Raw genomic sequence first — 22,513 nt, 5'->3', positions numbered from 1 at the left:
ATAGGGAAGCTGTAATGTTGACTCAGGTCTGTTATCAGGCCTTGGTGCCAGAGCAGTGGGGGGCGGGTGCTGGTTACAGGTTATGCCAGCCAGAGGGCTTATTTACCCTGACCCCTGGATGCCACCACACAGGTGACTCTAGATCCGTGAACTGACCCTCCCCCATAAAAATATAGTCACTATATAGTCAGCCCCCCTCCCCAGAGCTGCTGAAGCCATCTCATTCTCCTACTCAGGTACTGTTTATAAGACTGGATGTGGGAGGGGAAAAACAGAGCTAGACAGAGAGATGGAGAGGAAAAAATCTAGAGAGAGTGAGCTAGGTAGAAGAGGTCGATAAGTATTTCTAATAAGAAAACCTATATCCCTTATCAGATGGTGTTGGTATCTGTCGCTATCTCATTGAGCCATGTGTTAATAAAATAAGGATAGGGAGGGAATTAGGGGCACTTAAACCAAGACACTCAGAAAAACAGCATGACCTTTTTTTTAAAAATAAGATTACAGATCATGAAGCATTTCTCCGTGCTAAGAAGATGGTTGTTTCTAAAGAGATGGCCCCCAATTACACCAACAGAACCTGGTCACTCAACGGCAACCACAACAGTAGCGCCAGTAAGCTTCTCTGTAACCGGCACCCTGTTATCAGTGGGCTAGCGGCTACCCCAACAGCTAACAGTCCTGGCGATCAGAACAGACATCAGACATCCACATAAATCTGCTCAGTTTTCTTCAGACTATGACGAATAGTAGATCTGATATAATCAAGTGTGATGAAGGTATATTCAAGGGGGTTAAGTGTGGAGGGTGTGTGTGTTTTAATGCTGCGTAAGCATGCGTTCCAATTGCATGCGTTTGAATTTAGATACATTTGCTGGCAAGTGAATGTTGGGGCTGAAGGAGGAACAGATGTAGCTCAGAGTGCTGGTGCTGGCCCAAATCTGGACGCACACTGTCAGAGGGACGCCCGCTGTTCCAATCTGTTCTCATTAGTGTTTATCTGCCCCCATCAAGGTGCACCAATATGAGAGGACACACACAAACACACATACACACTTCTCTCCGGAAGGCAAACCTTGGCAGTGTCAGGCAGGTTGTACCCGGCCTTGCCTCTGAACAGGATGACTGCTGCGACCTGCCTGCTCTTGCACTGGTATACTTAGTCAGTTACACTTGGGGGAGAGGGGGACTTGTGAGTTTGATTTAGGTTGGCACTCTATATCTACAGCTTAGCAGATACCAGTTGATACCAATTGGTCATTTGACCTCTATGGCGGAGGTCTTTTGTGTTCTATGGTGCCTTTGACAAATGACTGGTAGTATTGTGTGGTGGGTGTGTTTGTGTCTGTGTGTGTGTGTGTGTCTAGCAGGAACACGCTGCTGTCAATCAATCAGCTGGTCTCTCCTGTGGGTTCTCTAATGGCTTTGGGGAGGGGATGCGTAAAGTGTGTGTAATTATGTATTGCGTGGAATGTACAAAAACCGCCCCTGTTTTTTGCGGTGAAAATTCTGGGCCTCTTAAGAGCAGGTGTAAACCAGGATGCGTGTTTTCTCGTATATGCCTCCTGGTGAAATGGCATCAGTAATCTGAGTATGACGAATACATAGGCCAAGGAGACGAGCTGAAAGGATTTTTGCCACAAGGATCACACTTGTTCAGTTGAGTGAACACGAAATCTTTACGCGTTACAGATTAAGCAGCCATGCAGTATTACAGTTACTGGAATTTGTAATTTTGGTCCAGATGGCATTTTTTTGTGTTGGTGTGGAATTCTGGCCTTGTATAATATTTTAATTCGCTGTTACCTCATGAACAAGCACATTAATTTCGTTATCAATAAATCTTTGTTTTCGCTGTTTTCACTTCCCTTACGAAAAAGAAGTATACTTCAAGTTTAATTTGTAAGTATAAAAAGGATATTATTATCATGGCACTTAAAGTATACTAGCAGTGTACTTATTTATATACTAATTTTGTACTAAGTAAACAGAATTGGCCCACTATTTACGTAATTTTGTATATTTTAAAGTACACTTATAGTGTATTTGTTAATTACTGTGTATGCACTCATGTCGTGAAAATCCAGCTCTTCTGATCAAACGTAAGTCATTTATCTCATGGTTACAATGGTAAACTAGCACAACATGACAATAACCATGTAACAAAACATTACATTCTAAGCAGACACATTTAAAAAACAAATTTCATGAAGTTACATTTGTATTTCAACAAACGGCAAACATATCAGCAAATTTTTACAAAATGTACTGCCTTGCATCATAGAAATTGACCAGCCAATGAGCCACACTATCTTCATTTTTTCACGCCGTTAGTATAACCTTCAAATGCATAATGCAACCAGTGGCGGAACCAGACTTTTAAATATGGGGTGGCCAAAGGGTGGCCAGGGCTACTTTAGGGGGTCCACAGACCATGACTTCCGTTGCTGGCGCTGTATCAGACGCTGGCCTAGTGATTTGTGACTGATTGGTGAACTGTGGAAATATGCTCGATTGTAAAAATGCGCTGCCAGATGTCAAAAGAAACGCTTCTTTTAACAAGATAAATTAAATGTCAATCAGCTTTCAATTGCCAGGGATAGCGAATGACAATTTGGGGTGGCCATGGCACTGATAACGCTATGTTTGCATAGTACGTACATGAAGGCCTGAGTTTTAGGGAGTGGTGTTCAGTGTTTCCCCTATGTTAGTGGTGTTCAGTGTTTCCCCTATGTTACATACACACGGTTACAGTTCTGCCGCCACGGTATCAGAATTAGAGCTGTACAAAATTTTAGGCCGTCTATCAGCCGTGATTGTTAGAGTGCATGTTGGAGAATAGCACAGACGCGCTTCACAGAGCAGTTGAGATTGCGCGTGTGCATCCTTGAGAACTGAAAGTCGTATAATTTATGTTGTCAGTTCATTTAAGCCTGTTATTGTATTAGTCTATAGTTCTTGCAAATTTAAATTAAGTTAACTGGTGATTTTCGTTGTTTGTATTCTTCCCCTGCTAGCGAAATTGCACGTCTGTTGATTCGATAGCGATTGCTGCCCATGCTCACGTTTGTATTTTAGGTGCATTATTATGCTTAAGTAGCCTAGTTTTAATGAATAAATAGTGGGTATTATGTTAGTATTTGCTACAGAATACTTAGCCTATCAAGATCAAATGAAGCAGACAGTGTACATGCTTCCGAGTGGCCTACCTTAATCTGTAGGCTAGGCCACTGCATTTACAATAAATTGTTACGTCAATTATTAGGTGGCAGCATTTATGCCATTTAGAACATACTGTAAGGTGTCTTTAAGTATGCTAATTTTATTTATTTAGGGGAAATAGGACGAAGATATGTGCAATATTACATTAGCTATTAGACTATTATATTAAGCTGCTCCGAAATATAGGGTTAGCACTTTGTTTTGGCCGGGGGGGGTGTTAGACCTGAACTGCCCCCACTGCTAAAAAAAATCCTAGGGGAAACACTGGTGTTACCTGGCTGATTCTCTGGCCACTTTGTTGAGTTAACTTATTAACTGGCTAGCTTGTTTTATTAGTGGTTTCCTGGTTTGTTGGCTGGCTGGCTGGCTGGATTTTTTGTTTGGGCTGCTGGATAGCTTGTTAGTCGACTGTGTGGGGGGTTGATTGTTTGGCTGGCTGGTTGTCTGTCTGTCTGGCTGCTGGTGTCTTTGATGGTCACGCTGTGTCAGCACGTGCCAGTGCAGGATGCCATGGTCGGCTGTGAGATGACATGGCGTGTCTGGCCATGGCAGGATCGCTAACCACCGAGAAATGACAGTCACATCCACTCACTCACACATTGCACACAATATGAGAACAAACACTTTCTCTAACATCCAAAGGAGAACACACTCATATGCCCACACACACCCATCCGAGCTATCCTAACTACTAGGGCCGTTCCACCTCTCCACTTTGCTGTCTGGGATAATCACTTTGGGCGTGTGACTGGGGGCCAGACTCTTTGTCTATTGGTTGTGCCTGTCACCCAGATGGTGAGATGAGGTGTGTGTGTGTGCGTGCTGTGGTCTGGGATGAGCGACTCGGCCATCAGCAGAGTTTACTCTGCATTGTTATTCTAAACAGGCAGTTAGTCAGCCACTCTGTCCCCTGGACCCCCCAACGCCCCATGCGCCCGCCCCTGTATTTAGCCGGGGCTGTCAGTCTCCCAGGCTGTCAGTCTTGGGGCCCAAGCCATGAACCCAACACACTCTCTATATGAGGACTGTTGGTGCGAAACCAAACACACATGGCCCCACATCCCCTGGTGTTATTGCTGGAATGGTCTGAATGTCCCATTGTTCTGCTGTGAAAGTGTGTTTTCCAGTGTATGTGTGAGCATGTGCACATGTGCGTGCTGGTATTGTAGCGGATTGCATGTAAGTATTCCAAGCCTCTCCCTGGTAACATGGAAATAGTGGGGGTTGTTAAGCGCTGATGAAGTGGGGATGTAGGGGAGGAAACGCAATAGTTGAGGGGAGGGAGAGGGGGAAAATGGGCAGTCATTCTTAAAACACTGTGGAGGCTGGATAACAAATAAAGCAAAAAAAGGGGAGGGAAAAAATTGAAGGGTGGGGGATGAGAGTGCGCAGCGGACGCAGACAGGACTCGTTCGAGCTCAGCTCCCTAAAATTTAAACCAGCATTTTTTGTCTCTCTCTGTCTCTCTCCGTCCACTTTAAGCTAGAGCTCTGTTTTTCACGGAAGCTGAGACAAAGACTAGAGGAAAGAAAGGAAGAAAAGAATAGAGAGAAAGACCCAGTGGCCGGGCTTTGCAGGCTGACAGGGCTATAAGAGTTTAGCAGCAACCGTGCCTCGCCACCACCGGCTTCTCTTCCTGGAAGATTAAAAGGGAACGACATCTTCTCCCGACAGTGTTGCTGTCCCATCGCTGGGTTGCGCTCATCTCCGTGCTCAATAGAAAGAAAGAAAGAAAGAAAGAAAGAAAGAAAAGAAAGAAAGAAAGAAAAAGGGAGGGAGGGAGGGAGGAAAAAAGAAGGAAAGAGAGAGTGTATATGTGTGTGCTGCCTTTTCTCTTTCCTCTCAAAGGGACTGGAGGGTGTTGAGATGGTGCTGCCAGAGGCAAACTGTGGGCTTGTGCCCATTCTTAGCTGAAGAGGGGGGGGGCAGAGGAGTGAATAGTGGGAGGGGGGGGAGGAAAAAGATAGGAGGAAGAGGACTTGGACTTACCCCCCCACCCCCCTAAATACTAATTTGGAGAGACTCACTTTTTTTTCTTCGTGTAATTGGAAATTTGCATTTTTTTGTTTTTACTTGTTTTCTTTATTTGCTGTCATGCGTAGTTATTAAGCAGAAGCATGTGGAGACAACATTTTCCAGGCAAGGAGCATGTTTCCTGTTTTTTTTCTGTAATGTCTAATAAAGTGCGGCATGTGGGGGAGGGAGGCAGGTGAGGGGCGTGTGTGTGGGTGGGTGGGTGTGTTGTCGACTGACAATGTTCTCTTTTAGACAGTCACATGTGCGCACTGGCATTTTTTTGTTTTGTTTTTCCTTCTTGCTGTGCATAATCTGTTAGGCTTGCACCTTTTAGAGCAACGAGAAAGTGAGAGAATTGAGAGAAAGAGAGAGAGAGAGGGAGAGAGAGAGGGAGGAGAGAGAGGTCCAGTGGGGGTGTGTGTGCCATGGCCCCGGTTGACGCCTGCTTTTGTCCTGTGGATAGTGTGGGCCTTTCCTGGGCAGCACAAAGGCTGCCATTTACACAGAGGCAGGCACGGGGGGCCAGGCATGCTTGCATTACCCTGGCCTTTTTTTTTCCCTGGCAAAGGGGGAGCTTGGTGGGGCTGTGGCAGACAGCCGGATAGTGACAGAGGTGGGGCGAGCACAAACGGGACAAGTGGCCTTTGTATGGTCTACCCTTTTTTCGTGGGTGTGGGGGGCAAGGACAGGGCTGCCAACAAATGGGATTTACACCAACACCCACCAGTTCCTGTGTAGTGACCTTGCACCCTAACAACAACTGTTTGTGTGTAATTCCAAAGAGGTATTGTAGCCCCCCCAGAACAGTGCCTCAGGGCAGGCAGCGTGCCAGCAGAAAGGGAAGAAAGGCCAGAGTGTTGTGTGACCCGTCAGCACATCTGTGCTTTATGCCAAAACAGTCTATTACTCCACAGTCATGCCCCTGGTGTGTGCATAATACTATGTGTGCGTGTATGTTTGCGTGTCCGCATGCATGTGTGCTGGCTGCTTTACGCCCACATGCTTGTCGTCACACACACTTGCATCACACAGATCCATACCCAGATCCATATGATAAATGCACCAGCTTCAAGTGCACTTTCTCACGTACAACCCTACTGGGAGTGTGGTGGGCCGGGGGAGTTCTGGTTAGTGTCCATACGCTGGCATTCCCTTCAAGGTGCCGGAGAGTGTGGCCAGTTCCAGCCAGTCAGGAGCTCCAGACAGACGTCTGTTGTTAAGGAACCTGCCACCCCCGCCAACGGCAGCTTGAGGTTGCTAGGTAACCAGGCAGGCAGCTGTCGGCGGAGGGGTGGAAGGCTGGTCTGCTCTCACTGGTCACCAGTTGACAGTCTGGAGGTTCTCTCTTCTCAGTAGAGACCATGCAGCAGCAGCTGTTCTAACTAGGGACTTCCACCACAGCATGGAAAATCTGGCTGTCTCTACTAATCACTACTGTCTGTGCTGCCAAAGGGTGACAGAGAGGCAGCTAGTTTCTAGCTAGGCTAGCTAAGCTCGTAGATGTGCAAGGCCACTAAGCCACCAGGTCACTAGGCTAGCTCCAACAGCCATTGTTAGATTACCCCTCAGTGGAGTGACAGTTGAGCTCAAACCATGTTCTATAAGTAAATTCTGCTAGTAACACCATATAATCATTGCTTTTTTTCTATCGGTAGATATCTTGCATTGTCTGCTGAATGTGTGTGCATCCTGTTGTTATGGCTAGAAATAATGAGAGTGAATTGTCCTCTGTTATTCTTGACACGTACCATGTTTTTCTATGAGAATGGAGCTATTTGGTTGTCGTTATGTATTTAATAATAAGATAGACACACACACAGAGAGAAAGCATTGGGATATGAAATATGGTCAAGGTAATGGCAGTCCAGGATATAGAGTAGAGCATGCCTCTGGAGTGCACATCATTACACACATCAACAGTCCTCCAAGTATATGTGTGGCTTTGTGTGTGTGTTTTTTTTTCCAGTGTAAATGTGTGCGTGTGAAAGTGTGTGCGTACATGTGTGTGTGTTCCCTTGGAAGGTAATAAAGCAACAACAGCTGCAGCCTGTTCAGTGTCTCTCCTCAGCCCTTAACACGCAGTCTGAGGACTGGAGAGCCAGTGAAGAGGAGGAGGGCACAAGAGGAGGAGAGTAGATGGGCGGGGATTCATTAAAGGAGAAGGAAATTAAGAGGGCCTCGTCTCGCAACATTCGGACTAGCCCCCTGATTTGATGGAAGGGAGTGTGGGGGGTTCGTTTGATGTGCTTTTTCATTGATGTCGTTCTCAGACAGAGAATGAGAATGAGCCCAGCCAGCCGCTGCCGTTGTCCAGTAGAGAGAGGGAGAGAGAGAGAGAGATAGGGCGAGACAGAGATGGAGGGGGAAAGAAAATCGCAGCCGTGAAGTGGCATTGAAGAAGCGATGATATCCTCAATGGGCATCAAGTCTGTTAAACATGAGCCCTGTCAAAACACTGTCCACTCTGCATGCTGCCTGCCTGCCTGCCTGCCTGTCTGTCTGTCTGTTTGGGTTCACACTATCACACTGTCACATTCATGTGTTTTCTCTCAAGTCACTCATTCCAGTCCTCGAAACCCATAACAAGTAATTCTAATCTTAGACAACCTAAATGGCCACCTACTTTATACCAGTTTCCATCTCTTTTGCTCTTTCTCCATCTCCTCCCCCTCCTACCACCCCCTCTCTGGTTCGGATCGCTTGATATCTTGGCCACTGGTCTATCGCTGAGGAAGTTTATCGCCTCCCATCCCTCTATTCTCCCACACTCGCGCCATCATCTTCTCTCCATCAAAAACCAGCCGAGTGAGAATCAATCTGTCACACCAGAGGAGACTGGAGCACCGGCTCTGGAGAGACTGGAGAGACTGGAGAGAAAAGAGAGAGGGAGCGAGAGGGAGGAGAAATAAAGTGTAAGAGCAAAGAAAAAATTGACAAAAAAAGAGAGAGTGGGAGGGAGAGTTATGGCCCAATAATTGTGAATAAAGAGAAAAAAGAAAGAGAACGCAAAGAGAGCAGAAATAGTGGTGGGGTAATGCAGATGCGAGACAGAAATGGTAGCATTGGGGGGCATGCAGGGGAGAGATAGACAAAGATGACAGAGAGAGAGATGGAGAGATACAGGAAGCAGTAACGGCTTGGTCTAAAAGGTCAGTGTGTGACACAGGCTACATGATTCACTCTCCTCTCACTATCTGAGGCTTGTGGGTTCAAAGCCTCCTATGGCTGCCCCCATCCCCCCCAAAACACACACATACACTCAACAGAACCACAGTCTACCTCCCCCTACTGTGCATGGGGTAGAGGGGCAATGTGAGGTGGAATAGCAGCGTGTTAGTAGGCGGTTGGGCGTGAAGATTGCATGTGATCAGGGTAAAGTCTTTACGCCCAAGTACAAGGGGAAATTAGTCTATATGCCTCCATTTCATGACTCACTTTTCTTCTTTCACTCGTAGTCCCTGCCAACCATCCCTGCCGGAAAGATCCCAAACACTCACACACATTGTCGTGCACACACTCAGTAAGACAGCCTCCAGGGCACCTCCTAACCTGCGCCTCCCCACACATATATAGACACACACACACACATACTGTATGTTCTCCAGAGCATGCATCGTCATCACCAACTTCCTCTTGGGAATATTTGCACTGTGAGTGCAGGAAAGGCGCATCCCAGTTAAAATATATTTTTATTATTTTTATATTCAGGGAGGTGGGAGACACAACTGGGCTTCTCGGTAGGGGCAGCCAATCACAACGCCCTCCTCGTGTCACCCTTTTTAGCAGGAAGGATCTTGGGAAAGAATGTGGTGTCATTTAGTCTCCCTAACGCCACACATAAGCATTATTTATTTATTTATGCGTTTCGTCCGTGCTCTCTCAGTGAAAGGTATTGTGGCCGTGCCAGTGAGGATTGGAGGGGCTTGCGGGGTTAAATGGTGCCCCCCCACCCTATCTCAACTCTCTCCAGACTCACCATCACTGAAAATTACAGCCCAGGCGAGGCGCCGTTAGGTGATCACCATGACAACATGCAGAAGATATAGATCACACTTTGGCTGTACTCCATCCCCTTAGAATACACCCGGCTGGACTGCTCTCTTCCGGTCCCTCAGCTCTCCATTCTTCTCCTCTTTATCTTCCTCCTCTTCATAGTGTTTGTGTCTTTTCAAGTCTCGAGGGAGCTCTGAAGCTGAGAACAACCACACTGCTGTTTAATCAGACTCATTTTTATCCACAAGCCAGACTCTTTTTTTTCTATTTTCTGCCTGTTGTGTTCTGCCACAGTTTATCAGAAGAAGAAAAAGAAGATTTGTTTCATTCTGCGTCTGTACAACTTTCTCCCCTTCACCTTTCAATCTCCTAATCTCACTTTAATCTGCTTTAACCTGACCCCATCCCCCTCTCATCCTGGGGAGCGTATAGCTAACCAAAGCATGCTCGCTCTCCTCTCTCTTAATCTCTCCCCAGAGTGCACGTGGGGGGGGGGGGGGGGGGGGGCTGACGTCAGTGTCTGTAGTCTAACACACACGGAAATAAACACACACCCTCGTGGTGAGCTCATCTGTACGCACACAGATAATGATCTTACTGACAAGCCACCTGAGACCCAACACATACACTCTTGGACACACAAAGAAAGCCACACGTACACACAAACACAAGATAAGGCAGAAGAATATGACATCAGGGTTGTTCTTGTCTCCTGGGGGACCGATGCAACCTAGCCAGTGTGTAGGCACTGTTGACAGGATCAGTGGCAGATCTATACCTGTAATTACCCCCCGCCCAGGCATGTTCTCCCTCTGGTCCTGCTAGTTATCTAGTACGTCGCCACGCTGTTGAGCACAGTCACTCTCCTGCCCGAACAACCACAATTTCTTGCGCGAGTCGCCTTGCTCAGCTCAGCCGAGCCTAGCTCAGCATAGCACAGCACAGCTCAACATGAATATTGATGTCGCCCAGCTTGTTAACACCGTAGGAAGCTTGCCTGGTAATTGTCTGTCCCTGCAGCGTGACACGTCTCCATCGCGGAGGTGTGACGAAGTCGTCCCGCCTGGGACCTGCCACTCCGCTTACAATAAGCGGGGGCTGAGATAATTCAACCGCTGTTTCTTAAGTTGGTGCTCTTTAAAGGGCCGTCTTGCCTTATAGCACATACACATATACAATACATGCAGACACTAGATCTCCAGACTAGACTAGACTAGATAACTTGTAATCTGTTCTTATAGTGATGTCACCATCAGCTTTCTGTCTGTCCTATTCTCTCCCATCTTTCTTCCGGTCTTCCTGTCAATCTTTTCTCTCACTCTCCGGCATCTCTTTCTCTCCATCTATCTCTTTCCCACCTTCTCTTCCTGCTCTCTCTGAACAGCAGCTGCTGCCTCTCGCGTCATTGCAAATGTAACAGGTGTAGTCGCGCTGCTCGTCAGTGACGCTTTCTCCTGAACTTCCCCATACTGGGATTCAAACTCAGGTCCTCTGACTCACAAACACGAATACGACCTTTACAAACAGCGCTTTAACCAGCTGTGTCCCCGAAAAACAAGGTCTTCGATGGCTCGGGTGGGGATTTGTACTGGGGAGTAGTTTGTTTTTGTTTGCCAAAACAAAGGCTGACAAAAGCTGACATCTTTCTCCAGGGTAGGGCTTCAGTCTGCATGCATGTATATGCTTGCATCAATTTGAGACGCTTGTACTGTGTCTGTACAAGCGTGTGTGTGCATATGGTTTGGCTGAATGTGTGTGTGCATGTGTTTGTGCATGCGTGCTAGCGCGCTCACTGTTGCAATGCGGGTGGCTAAGCGGACAGGGCCCCGGAGGAATAGCAAGGTGAGCTGCGGGGGGTTTCCGGTAAAACGACACTCGTTGGCTAATCCAGTCTCCAGTCAGCTCATTGAATTATCGAGCCGCGTTCGTTAGCTCAGCAGAGCCCTGTTCAGTACCATAACCTACACACTACAACACATGGAGAGGGGGGGGAGGGGGGGGTTCTTTGTATCGCTGTGTATGTTGTGTCTGTGTGGGTACTGGGTTCTGTTTGTTGGGTTATCCTTCATATATACTGTGTGACGAGGACATGTATTCATCCATTGATCCTGCCATAGAGACTAACCTTCCTCCTCTTCTGACCAGGTATCCGGCCCCAGATCATGAACGGGCCGATGCACCCTCGCCCCCTGGTGGCCCTGCTGGATGGGCGCGACTGCACCGTGGAGATGCCCATCCTCAAAGACCTGGCCACCGTAGCCTTCTGCGATGCCCAGTCCACCCAGGAGATCCACGAGAAGGTGGGACGCCATCCATGCGTGTACACCACACGCTTGCGATCGACACGATCAAGAACACGCAAGCCCGTGTGCAGGCATCCAAACATTGCACAAACACACACACACACACAAACTGCTAGCTCGGCATGCATATCCATACACCGACACACACACACAGTCTACCTCTACAGGAGCAAAGCTAGCTAGACAGACAGCTGAAACTCCGCCCTGCCGTCACTCACTCACAGTGTCTCGTTCCATTTTGCCCCCCTCCACTCCTCCGTAACATGGTGCTAATACATGAAGTGCACTGTATTGGCCTTTCGCTCTCTTCGCCTGTTAAAATAAAGTGGTCTCATTATGCTTTAATGTCACTTGGTGGCAAAGTGCGCGGTGCCTATAGCACTGCCATTGTTCTAACGGAGAGTCTCATAAGGGGAGTGCGGTGTAATTACATTGCCCCAGCTTGTAGGAGCTCTTTATTGCTTTTTATGCAGCGCAAGCGGCTGCTGAATATATATATATATATATATATATATAACTGTATAGGGCCTCAGCAACTCCGATGGGAATCTCCTCCAGATGCTATCTACATCTGCAGAGAGGGGGAGGGAGGGAGGGAGATTGACTCCCCCTCTCTCTGCCTTTGGGAAAATTGGACAGGTGTTAATGACATAAATAAATGAAATAATAATAACATACATTTGCATAATGTCTACAAGATCTACAGTATTCAATCTCATACCTTGGGGAAGAGGTGAGGGAGGGAAGGAGGGGGCGTACACTGTATACAGCATTGTTGTTCCATAGCGCATTTTCTCAAGGGTTACTGTGACAGGCTGGTCATTGTGGAAGACAGTGGCTACTGGGTCAGACGGTACTGTTTCATTTAGTCACTGACCACTCAACCAGAAAGGTCTTGAGATGTGCATCAATGGAGGAAAGGGCTCCTCAATGTTCAAAGAACAGACACACACACACAAACATGTTTATGTACCAGACCTTATGGGGGAGACTAACATGGTAAAGAGGCGAGCACCCAAAACAAGAACTTTGACTCCTTATTACTCCACCACACTCACTGCAGTGATCAGCGTTGACTTTGTATAGAAGTTAATGGTTTAATGTTCTAGACTACACTTCTACATTCCTTGTTAAATTGTTACAATATGTGTGTTTATTGTAAAGAGGCCTCTGACTCCCCAGTCCCTGTGTGCCAGCTGTGTTCAGACAGAGCTGGTGTAAATGTCATCTCTCACCCGGCTCTCTCCGTATCCCACGCGCTGTCATCCCGCTCCCTGGCAGGATGACATCAGAGCCATAGAATCCCTCCCTGTACACCATGGAATCATCACGCACCCACTCAAAAATGGAGGGCTCTGTTTCGTGTCAGTGAATAGCTCAGCCCTGTCTCAAACAATACTAGTCCGAACCTATAGGCTCCAGTTTGTGGACCAGGGGGGAAAAATAGGCAGATTAAGTCACATTTTCCCTTTTAGTAAACGATGTTCAGAACCAATTTCCCTCACAAAATCTTTAATTGGCCCAGTCGTTCGTCTGCAAGAGTGCTTTGTCTCTGGCAGAATAGAGCCCTACGGCTAGTTGTTGAGAGTGAAAGAGAGGGAGAAAAAGTCTACTTGTGTGTATGCACGTGTGTGTGTGTGTGTAAGACTGAGTGTGTACATCCACATGCGTTCCAAGAGCGCTATAACCTTGAATTAGCATTTATCAGGCCAGTGACACAACTCTAATAAGAACTGTATGGAGATTCAGTAATCAGCACTAATGCAGTTAGCCAAGCTAAGGATAGATGTGGACCCTAGCAGGCTGAATACGGTCTGGATCACAGACAAGATTGTCTCTTCTGGTCCAATCAGCAAGTGAGCGGTGAGTGACGCGTGGACTGGAGGTGACACCCTTGCTATCTAACGGTCTTGGGTTAGAGATTAACAAAGCCCATCAACATGGCATTTTCAGTAGTTCCAAGTGACACTGCTTAGACACGTGTTCTGGTTGTATCTTAACCCTTTTAAGTGTGTGGGTGTGCTTGTGTTTGGGTGTGTGTACAGTAACAGTGCAAGGAACTATTTTCCCCAAAACGTTGAATGTGTTTGTGTGTCACCAGGTGCTGAACGAGGCGGTTGGTGCCATGATGTACCACACCATCACCCTGACCAGAGAGGACCTGGAAAAGTTCAAGGCCCTGCGCATCATCATCCGTATTGGCAGCGGCTACGACAACATCGACATCAAGGCTGCAGGAGAGCTGGGTAGAAACCTCCGTCACACTCACCCAATCAACCCCAGCGCTTCCTAGCTCACCACACTAGTCAAACATATGGTCATGCATGCAACACTTCCAGTTGAAGCATGTACGTGTGGGCTGAGATCTGAGTGCACCGCTGTCTCTCTGAGGCTCCCTTCCTGTATGACTTCAGCATCAAAGCAACCCCCCCCCCCCCCCCAGTTGAACCAGTTCAAATGGACTATGTGTGCCTGAGGCAAGTTGTGTGTGTGTGTGTGTCTCGATGTCTCTGTGGTGACATCATCCAGCTTCGCCAAGAAAGAAAACAAGGTGAGAGAGAAGTTCAAACCCAATCTGAGAGAGGAAGAAAGAGAGGAAGAGAAACGGAGGGAAAGTGAGGGAAAAAGAGGGAAGGAGAGAGATGAAGGGAGAGAAGAGAAAAGCAGGACTAAAGATTGCGGAAGAGGTGTAAAAAGGGAGGAAGAGGGAAAGGGGGATAAAGAGAGCAGTGTCATACAGCAGGCTATGCTACCTCAGGCCAAACGGAATCTGCCATTGATGAAGTTCACGAGATGACATCATCACACACAAGGAAGATAGGGAGGCCTTGAACTACTGTTTTGATAAAACAGACTTTAGCCATGCCAATCTAACTTCCATGTGTCCTTGGCAGGCATTGCAGTGTGTAACATTCCGTCGGCAGCAGTTGAGGAGACTGCTGATTCCACCCTGTGCCACATCCTGAACCTGTACCGACGGAACACCTGGCTGTATCAGGCCCTGCGTGAAGGCACGCGGGTACAGAGCGTGGAACAGATCCGTGAGGTGGCCTCCGGCGCCGCCCGTATCCGCGGCGAGACCCTGGGACTCATCGGTTTCGGTAAGAAGGAGTGTGGGGTGGAGGACTTAAACAGGCTGAGCCACGCTCTTTTATATTTTTCTCCCGTTTAGATCTCTCCTCTACGTCAATCTTTACTCTGTCTGTATTGCCTGGCTTGCTCTCTCCTGTCTTTCAACTTTCTCTCTCTCTTTCTCTCTATGCAGCTCCCCTCTCCATCCTTCTTTTATTTTCTCCATGTTCACATGCCTTCTTTCTTGTCTCCTTTTCTTAAAAGGTTGTTCTCTCTGTCTCTCTCTGTCTCTCTCTGTCTGTCACAGATTATCTCAAGGTTGTGTCTTCTCTCCGGGGGCGGGGGAGACCCTAGGGTGGTGGGGGATCTCCATTCTCTTCCTCTCCTTTTTTCCACATTACTCCTCTATCGTTCTCCCTCCTTCATTCCCAGACATTCTTTTGTTCTTACCCTCTCTTTTTAACAGTCTCTTTCCCTCCCTTCTTCTCCCTCTCTCTCTCTCTTCCTCTTTCCCTCTCTCCGTTTCTCACTCCTTGTTCTCTCCTCTCTGCCATAACCATGCTTCCTCTGGCCAGATGTGTGTGTGTGTCCAACATGGGGCCGGCAGATGGAAAGGCCTGCCCCCTCACAAGCCTCTCCAAAGTGCACCTTATCTAACACACACACCTCCCTCCCCCTTAACCCCCCCACCCCCACCCCACCTTCACTTCCACCTCAACTCTCTGTTGGTGCCAGACGTCCCTGTGCCCAGCCGTTCCCTCCCAGACCAGCCAGAACCCCCAAACACACACACATACACAAACACACACACACACAGACGGCACAACAGCCATTGGAAGATGGGTGGGGTCTGGAGAGGAGGGGGGCAAGGGGGGTCTGGTGACACTGAGCTTCTCTGACGTTGCAGATAAACAGAGAACTCTGAAACACGGGCTGGGCTGCGGCCTATCACCACAACTGTTTTTCTGTGTGTGTCTGCGTGTCTGTGTTTTTGTCTGTGCTTCCACTGGCCCACACCAGCCCCTGAAATGCCAGCTTCGCAGACTGAGGGAGGGGGGCATGGGGTAGGAAGGGGAGGGAGAGGTATAGGGGATGGGGGGGTGGTGGTGGGGAAAAGTGCTCTGATGGAAGAGCGGTGAGTCACCCTAACCCTAAACTCTTTACAATAGGAATATCCCTGAAGATCCCTGTGCGAGGGGGCACACACACATGCACACACAAAAAAGGCCACTGGCTAATTTGAGTCTGAATTCGCAAATTGGGGTGTTTAGAAAGGTGTCATACATTAAATATCACATTCTTCATTATTCTGTAGTAAAACAAATCTGTAATTTTTCTGTATTAATTACATAATACCTAATATTCAAAGCATCCTGCTTAGGTCTGTACAGAAGCCTTCCCCTGTGACACATTGCTGAGTCAATACAGACAGTCCCATTGTGTCTCCTCAGAATCATCAGAAAACCGACATAGCAACCCAGTGTGAGAGGGCCAGAGAGAGAGAGAAAGTGTTGACGTGTCTGGTTGTGTGTGTGTTGGTAAAACTGTCTCCTACAGTAAGGTCTCAGCTGTGTGTGTGTGTGTGTGTGTGTTGGGAAAGTGTCCGCTGAAATGCTGTGTTAAAACGCCACCATCCCAGAGTGGACCTAGAGAGAGACTCAAGAGCTTTATTGATTCCTTTCACATCGCAGGCAGGCAGGCATTCGGGCAGGCAGACAAGCAGCCCACACAACAAATGGTGTGTGTAGGAGAGAGGGAAAGAATTGCCCCCAGCCATGCAGTACCCATTCTAACAGTGTGTTCACATTCTTTTGTGTGTGTGTGTGTGTGTGTGTGCATGCGTCTCCGTGCGTACATGTGTGTGTGCGTACCTCTAGGCCGGTCAGGGCAGGCGGTTGCGGTGAGGGCCAAGGTGTTCGGCTTCAACGTGATCTTCTACGACCCGTACCTGCAGGACGGCCTGGAGCGCTCGCTGGGGGTGCAGCGCGTCTACACTCTCCAGGACCTGCTCTACCAGAGCGACTGTGTCTCCCTGCACTGCAACCTGAACGAGCACAACCACCACCTCATCAACGACTTCACCATCAAACAGGTAAGGGCTCCACACACACACTGTGGGCCCAGCTGACTTCTCTGTCTCACTGTGTGGGGGTGTGTATGATGTACACGTGTGTTAACAAGCCGCAGTATACACATGTAAACAAACCCCATCTCCTTGAGCATCAAATTGCTTCAAATTAGAGTTGCTGCAGAGACACACCCACACGTAGTGAGACAGAGATGTCATCCTGGCCCAGAGCGCTGCTCTCTACACACTCTGTCATACACCACATCTATACTCTGCACACTGAATGCACAGTCTAGACATAAACTCCACACGCTCCCCTTCACTCTACATGGTGCGGTCTTTCTGCTACACTACAGGCTGCACACAGCCCAGAGCAGCAGCAACCCCCTTAGCTTCTTCATCCTAAGCTCCCCAAAGCTGGAAACAAATGTATTCCCCAGCTCTGTCAAATGCAATTAGCGCCAGCCCACGGCTAGTGCAAATATATCGACTAGGCTCCACAGCGGGGGGCTGAGGGCACCGAGGGAAGGGGGGGTGGATGGGGGTCTTTGTGTCAACTTGGTATACTGCCACCTGCTGGACAATACAGGACATTACATACTTTGCTTTGATCCAAGTATATTCATTGGATTTTTTTCTCATAACTACCAATTCTTAATTTAAAAACATTCAAGCAGTTTTTTCTTCTTATGGCATCTAATGTAATCATCTTACAGTCAGGCATTCATCTTTTAGGGTTCAGATTGGATGTAGACAACCTCCCCCCCCCCCCCCCCCCCATTCCATCAGGGATCAGACAGACAGGTCTGCACTCAGGTGTGAGGCCTTCAGTGGCTCACCGCTGTCTCATCTCCATCTCTGTCCCTATGTAATACCCTCAAAGGGAGATTGACGATCAATAATCCCACTGATGGAATCCTTACATTTCAAGGCTTCTCTCTCTCTCTCTCTCTCTCTCTCTCTCTCTCTCTCTCTCTCTCTCTCTCTCTCTCTCTCTCTCTGTGTATTTGTTGTGTATTGTTGAGTTTCCTTAAATCTGACAGTATCTCGTTACGTTTTCTTGTGTGTGTGCGCAGATGCGTCAGGGGGCGTTCCTGGTGAACGCAGCGCGGGGGGGTCTGGTTGATGAGAAGGCCCTAGCCCAGGCCCTGAAGGAGGGCCGGATACGAGGGGCTGCTCTGGACGTCCACGAGACAGAGCCCTTCAGGTGAGACACACACATGCACGGACTGACAGACGATTCACTCTGCGAAGGGGTTTGAGCTTTACAGTCAGAAATTACCTCAGACAGTAGATGTGTGGTTGGTAGTGGGGGTTCCTGCATTTCTGTGCTGAAGGGAATGAGTCGGTTGAGGGTAGAGAATTAAACGGGCAGACACAGCTCCCATCGGCCGAGCATCAGAAACGACTAGTGTTGATGTTTTGGTGCAGGCCTCTGTAAACTAGGTGCGGGACCAGACAGAGGACGCTCCAACTGCCACTGAGCATTTCATAACTGGTGTAGCCTGCAACCATACTGCAATACATCAGACACCAGGTCCAGGTCTGGCACGCTGGCAGTAAGCAAGCGAGGGAGGGAGGGAAAGAGGAAAAACTGCTGGAGCAACAGAGGAGAGGAAGGTGGGTGGAGAGGAGCAGATTTAGCAACTTTCTTTTTCTGTCTCTTTTTATACCCCAACCGCAGTTTTGCCCAGGGCCCTCTGAAAGACGCCCCAAACCTGATCTGCACGCCACACACAGCCTGGTACAGCGAGCAGGCCTCACTGGAGATGAGAGAGGCTGCCGCCACTGAGATCCGAAGAGCCATCACTGGTAAACCCCCCCTCCAACCCCACCCCTGCTGCTCAAAAGATCTTGTGATGGCTTTCTTAATTTTATGGCCTTTCGTTGCCTCTGCTGTAACTGTCACTTAATTCTTCTGTGTGTGTACGTGCGTCTGTGTCCTTGTGCCTGGGTTTTCTTCTCCCCGTAACAAAGGCCGTATACCTGACAGCCTACGAAACTGCGTCAACAAGGAGTTCTTTGTGACAACAGCACCATGGGCCGTGATGGACCAGCAGGGGGTGCACCCCGAACTCAACGGTGCAGCCTACAGGTAAGAGGAGGAAAGGAACCGTCAATTAACCCCCCTTCCCCTCACTTCAGGAATATTCATATACAACTCTGTCATTGCCCATTTTGCCATGATTTGCTTCAAACGGTTTCACCAAACGTCTCGTAGAATGAAAATATACTTGATAGACCTGAGATACAACAGTAAGAAAGCAACTGACTCAGGTGTATGCCTCTGCCTTCTAGACCCTCTCCTCCTGTAGTGTAGCTGTCGTTATGCGTAGATCCTTTAGTGACCCCCCCACCCCATATTTCTGGGCCCACTGATCAGTCTGCCCCCCTCCCCCACCCTCCATGTGCTTCTCTCACACAGCCAAGTGAACCAAACTCTTCACGCCATAACAACCGGTGTACCCCAAGACAAAATTAATGCCTAAAATCAGGAGCAGGTAACTACTCCCTTTAATTCAGATCCAGATTGACCCCCTCCCCCTCAACGGGATCTGGATTGACCCCTCTCTCTCTCTCTGTCCTGATCTGCTGTGTGCCATTTGTGTGCCCCCCTTAATGCACATGCTCAAATACCCTCCACCACTACCCCACCACACATTATACACCTATACACCAACCACTTAGTAAAAACAGTAGCAGGTGTGTGTGTGCCGGCATGACCCCAAACCATTTTACCATTGTTCTCTTGTGAAGCTTGTACTTACAAGCGTCCAATGGTACAGGTTGGTACAGGAGACTTGTAGAGCAGCTGTGGAGATGAAAGGGCAATACACCGACTGGTATCTGAGCCACTGGGAGGAACCCAGCTGGGGTTTGCTCACTCTCTGGGTCACTCTCTCCACCTGCCTTAACCCCCCCCCTCCCCTTTTTCCCCACAGGTACCCACCAGGGGTGGTGGGCGTGGCTCCGGGGGGCATCCCGGGGACGATTGAGGGCATGGTACCAGGGGGGGTGCCCATTGCCCACACCCTGCCCTCCGGGACACACCCTTCCCAGGCCCCGTCGCCCAACCAGCCCTCCAAACATGGCGATACCAGAGAGCACCTCACTGAGCAATAGCGGCACAGAGGAAACGGCACACACACACACTTGAACCCTCCGACAACCAACCCCATTTCCACTTGGGACCAAGAGACACACACAGAGGAGGCTGGCTCAGTTCAGCTCTGGGAACAGTGAAGTGTTCCATGGATATGTACTCTATTGTTTAGTTTCTACTCTCTCGTCTCCTTTTGGTTCAATACCTCTACTCTTAAATGCTGATGCTTTTTCATTCCCGTGGTATCCGGGGCTGAGTCCAGTGTTAGCCTCCACGGGGCAGTGCCCCCACCCCCTCCTCACCACCCCCCTTGAGCTAATTTGATTGGGCTCGCTTCTGGACACACAACCAAGGGGAGAACACAGGAACTTTGAGATTGCGTGCTACTGGACGTTGCCCACCCTCCTTCTTCCCCTCCACTCCAACCCACTCCCTGCCAGCCTCCCTTTCTTATGTAACTGTGTGTGTTGTTAGCTTTCCTCCTCAAGTCCATTCTGTACTGCCCCCCCCTCCCCCTCCCCTTGAGCTAAGATAATATTTTTCTTTTGATCTTCAGTGTGAAAGGCAAAAATGAGACTACAAAAAATATTATAAACTATATATATTTATCATTCATCAAACAAAAGGAAAAATCAAGATTGCTCAACAGTATCAGTAATCTAGTGAGTAAACTTTAACCCTTTCCTGACGAGGTAACCTATTGCTATTAATACAACGGTTGTAAGTTCAACAAGTTGGTCACCAGAGGGCACATTTAAACAATTGTTTGGTGTGTGTGTGAATCTCCTCCATTTTCCCCCCACATAGGTCACATTTTCAAACACATGTATTTGCTGAAAGCTGATCACTTAACACTGGCCAGGACTGAGACAAACCTTTGGCCTATTTGAATTGAGTGAAATACAAAAGTCCTGAATCATTGTCCAACTCTTTGATTCCTCTTGGCTGTAACACAGTTGGTACTGAGAAGCAAGATCATAAATTACTGGTGCAATAGAGTAAATATTGGCCGATACATTTGGTGTGTTGGTCCAGTGTCCAGTAGGCGGATACTCTGAATGTCTGATTGCTGTCCCGTGGCTTTGGAGTTAGAAAGAGTGAAGAACTCTGTTGTGGAGATGTTTCCTTTGTCTCTGCTACAGTAAGTCTGAACCTCACTCACACTATCTGCCAATAGACAACGTCTCATGGGTAGTGAGAGTGTGAGTCATGGGCCTGTCATCACACAAGGAAAGCAGACATTTTATGTGCAGCTGTCAGTAGAATATTGTTCGCTATCACAAAAGGGGATGTGTTCGACTGCGCCCCCCCCCCCCCCCAACCCCCCCAGAAAGCGGGTGGAGAGACTGGGTCTCTGCGGTTTTTGTTTGTGTGACTCCTCACGGATGCCCACCTATCCATGGCGACCAATCACCGTGTCGGGTGGTGGTAATTGTACCTTTGCTACGATTCAGTGTGAGAGGGAAAGGGTTAAAGAACACTTCATTCCTTAATGACTCAGGAAAACACCTTTTTGCAGAGAGTTCTTTTCCCCCAAAAAACTGTCTTGAGAAAGAAAAAAAAGCATAATCTGGTTAGTCTGTATCCCCCCCCCCTTCATTGTGGTATTTTTCTATAACACGATACATCCCATGTTTCTGGTGTTGGAAGAGTTTTGTTAGATTTGTATTGCCTAGGTAAATGTTCCTATAACCATAGTCCTATGTGATCCATCCCTCTCTCTCTCTCTTATATTTTCTTTGTTCTATCGAAGGCCAGGTTCTTTGGGGAGTCATGTACTCTGTAAGAGCAATAGCAAAACTCCTACTTAGTGTCCCACCAATAGCAAACGAAGAGGCAGCCAGCAGTATGTTTTTGTTTTTAGTGTGAGTATTTGTATTTGTTTCTTGTACAAGGTGAACATTTAGCATTCAGTGCAGTTCAAATAAAATATACAATTCTGAGAACCAACTGTCCGTCAGTTTCCATGTGAGAATAATTGACTGGGTGACAGATAACAAAATTAATACTGGACATTTGCACTGTTCAGAGAATTTCAACTGACTTCAAGATCATTAGGCTTAACTTCTGTCCTTGTGATATACTCTGTGACTGCCACTAGGGAGCACCCTGTGACAAATATTGAATCATTGCTGCTCCTCAAATGGAAAGGGTTTAGGTCAAGGCATTTATCTTGATATAGTTAATTACAATGAACAGCTCACTCCAAAATACAAGTCTTGGAAGTCAACTATTGTAGACTGGTCTGGCTGGTGAGTGTGACATGATCATTAATGGAAACAGAAGAATGTCAGAATGGTAGACCAGCAACAGGATATTTTTTGTATATTTACACATATATATAATATACACACACACTGTATTTACATGGTACTAATACAGCTTTTATTATATACAATGATAGTCTTTGATGGGTCAATGTAGCTCACGATTGAACTGTATGAGGTGCGGTTTCAGCACATTAGGAAGATGGATATACAACCTGGGTGTATGTGTGGCTTCCCTGTAGTCTTGCTGAGTAAGCGGAGAGGTACACCAGACCCGAAAACCCAAGCCGGGAGGATTAGAGGTAGCTGTGTAGGGGAGGATAAGGAGGAGGAGGTGAGACAGGTGTCCCCCCCTTTGGTTAGGTATGAAGCTTCAAGGATACAGAACCGGAGTTGGAGCACTGAGAACCCACTCATCATAGCACAAAGGAACATCAGGTAGGGGAACATAAACACACACGAATCCCAA

At 47.9% G+C, this 22,513-nt stretch overlaps 1 protein-coding gene across 5 annotated transcripts in view; it reads left to right on the top strand.

Annotated features, from left to right (window-relative positions):
• LOC124475659 (C-terminal-binding protein 2) overlaps positions 1-21,732 on the top strand; it is an 82,655-nt gene extending 60,923 nt beyond the window's left edge. For 2 of the 5 annotated variants that reach the window (XM_047032435.1, XM_047032438.1), the window contains 9 exons: positions 11,377-11,531; positions 13,636-13,780; positions 14,429-14,635; positions 16,484-16,698; positions 17,751-17,881; positions 18,359-18,486; positions 18,652-18,769; positions 19,100-19,175; positions 19,617-19,702. In XM_047032435.1, the coding sequence (XP_046888391.1) occupies positions 11,377-11,531; positions 13,636-13,780; positions 14,429-14,635; positions 16,484-16,698; positions 17,751-17,881; positions 18,359-18,486; positions 18,652-18,769; positions 19,100-19,163 (1,163 nt within the window). In that variant the 3' untranslated portion in view covers positions 19,164-19,175; positions 19,617-19,702. Of the gene's footprint in view, positions 1-5,015; positions 5,362-11,376; positions 11,532-13,635; positions 13,781-14,428; positions 14,636-16,483; positions 16,699-17,750; positions 17,882-18,358; positions 18,487-18,651; positions 18,770-19,099; positions 19,176-19,616 lie in introns of those variants that run through there. The other 3 variants (XM_047032434.1, XM_047032436.1, XM_047032437.1) reach the window with 2 other exon arrangements.
• The last annotated feature ends 781 nt before the right edge of the window (positions 21,733-22,513 follow it).

This window comes from Hypomesus transpacificus, chromosome 13, assembly GCF_021917145.1.
Source record: "Hypomesus transpacificus isolate Combined female chromosome 13, fHypTra1, whole genome shotgun sequence".
NCBI classification, from domain to species: domain Eukaryota; kingdom Metazoa; phylum Chordata; class Actinopteri; order Osmeriformes; family Osmeridae; genus Hypomesus; species Hypomesus transpacificus.
The sequence above is the reverse complement of the archived record's forward strand: the minus strand, read 5'-3'. Positions and strand labels throughout refer to the sequence as shown.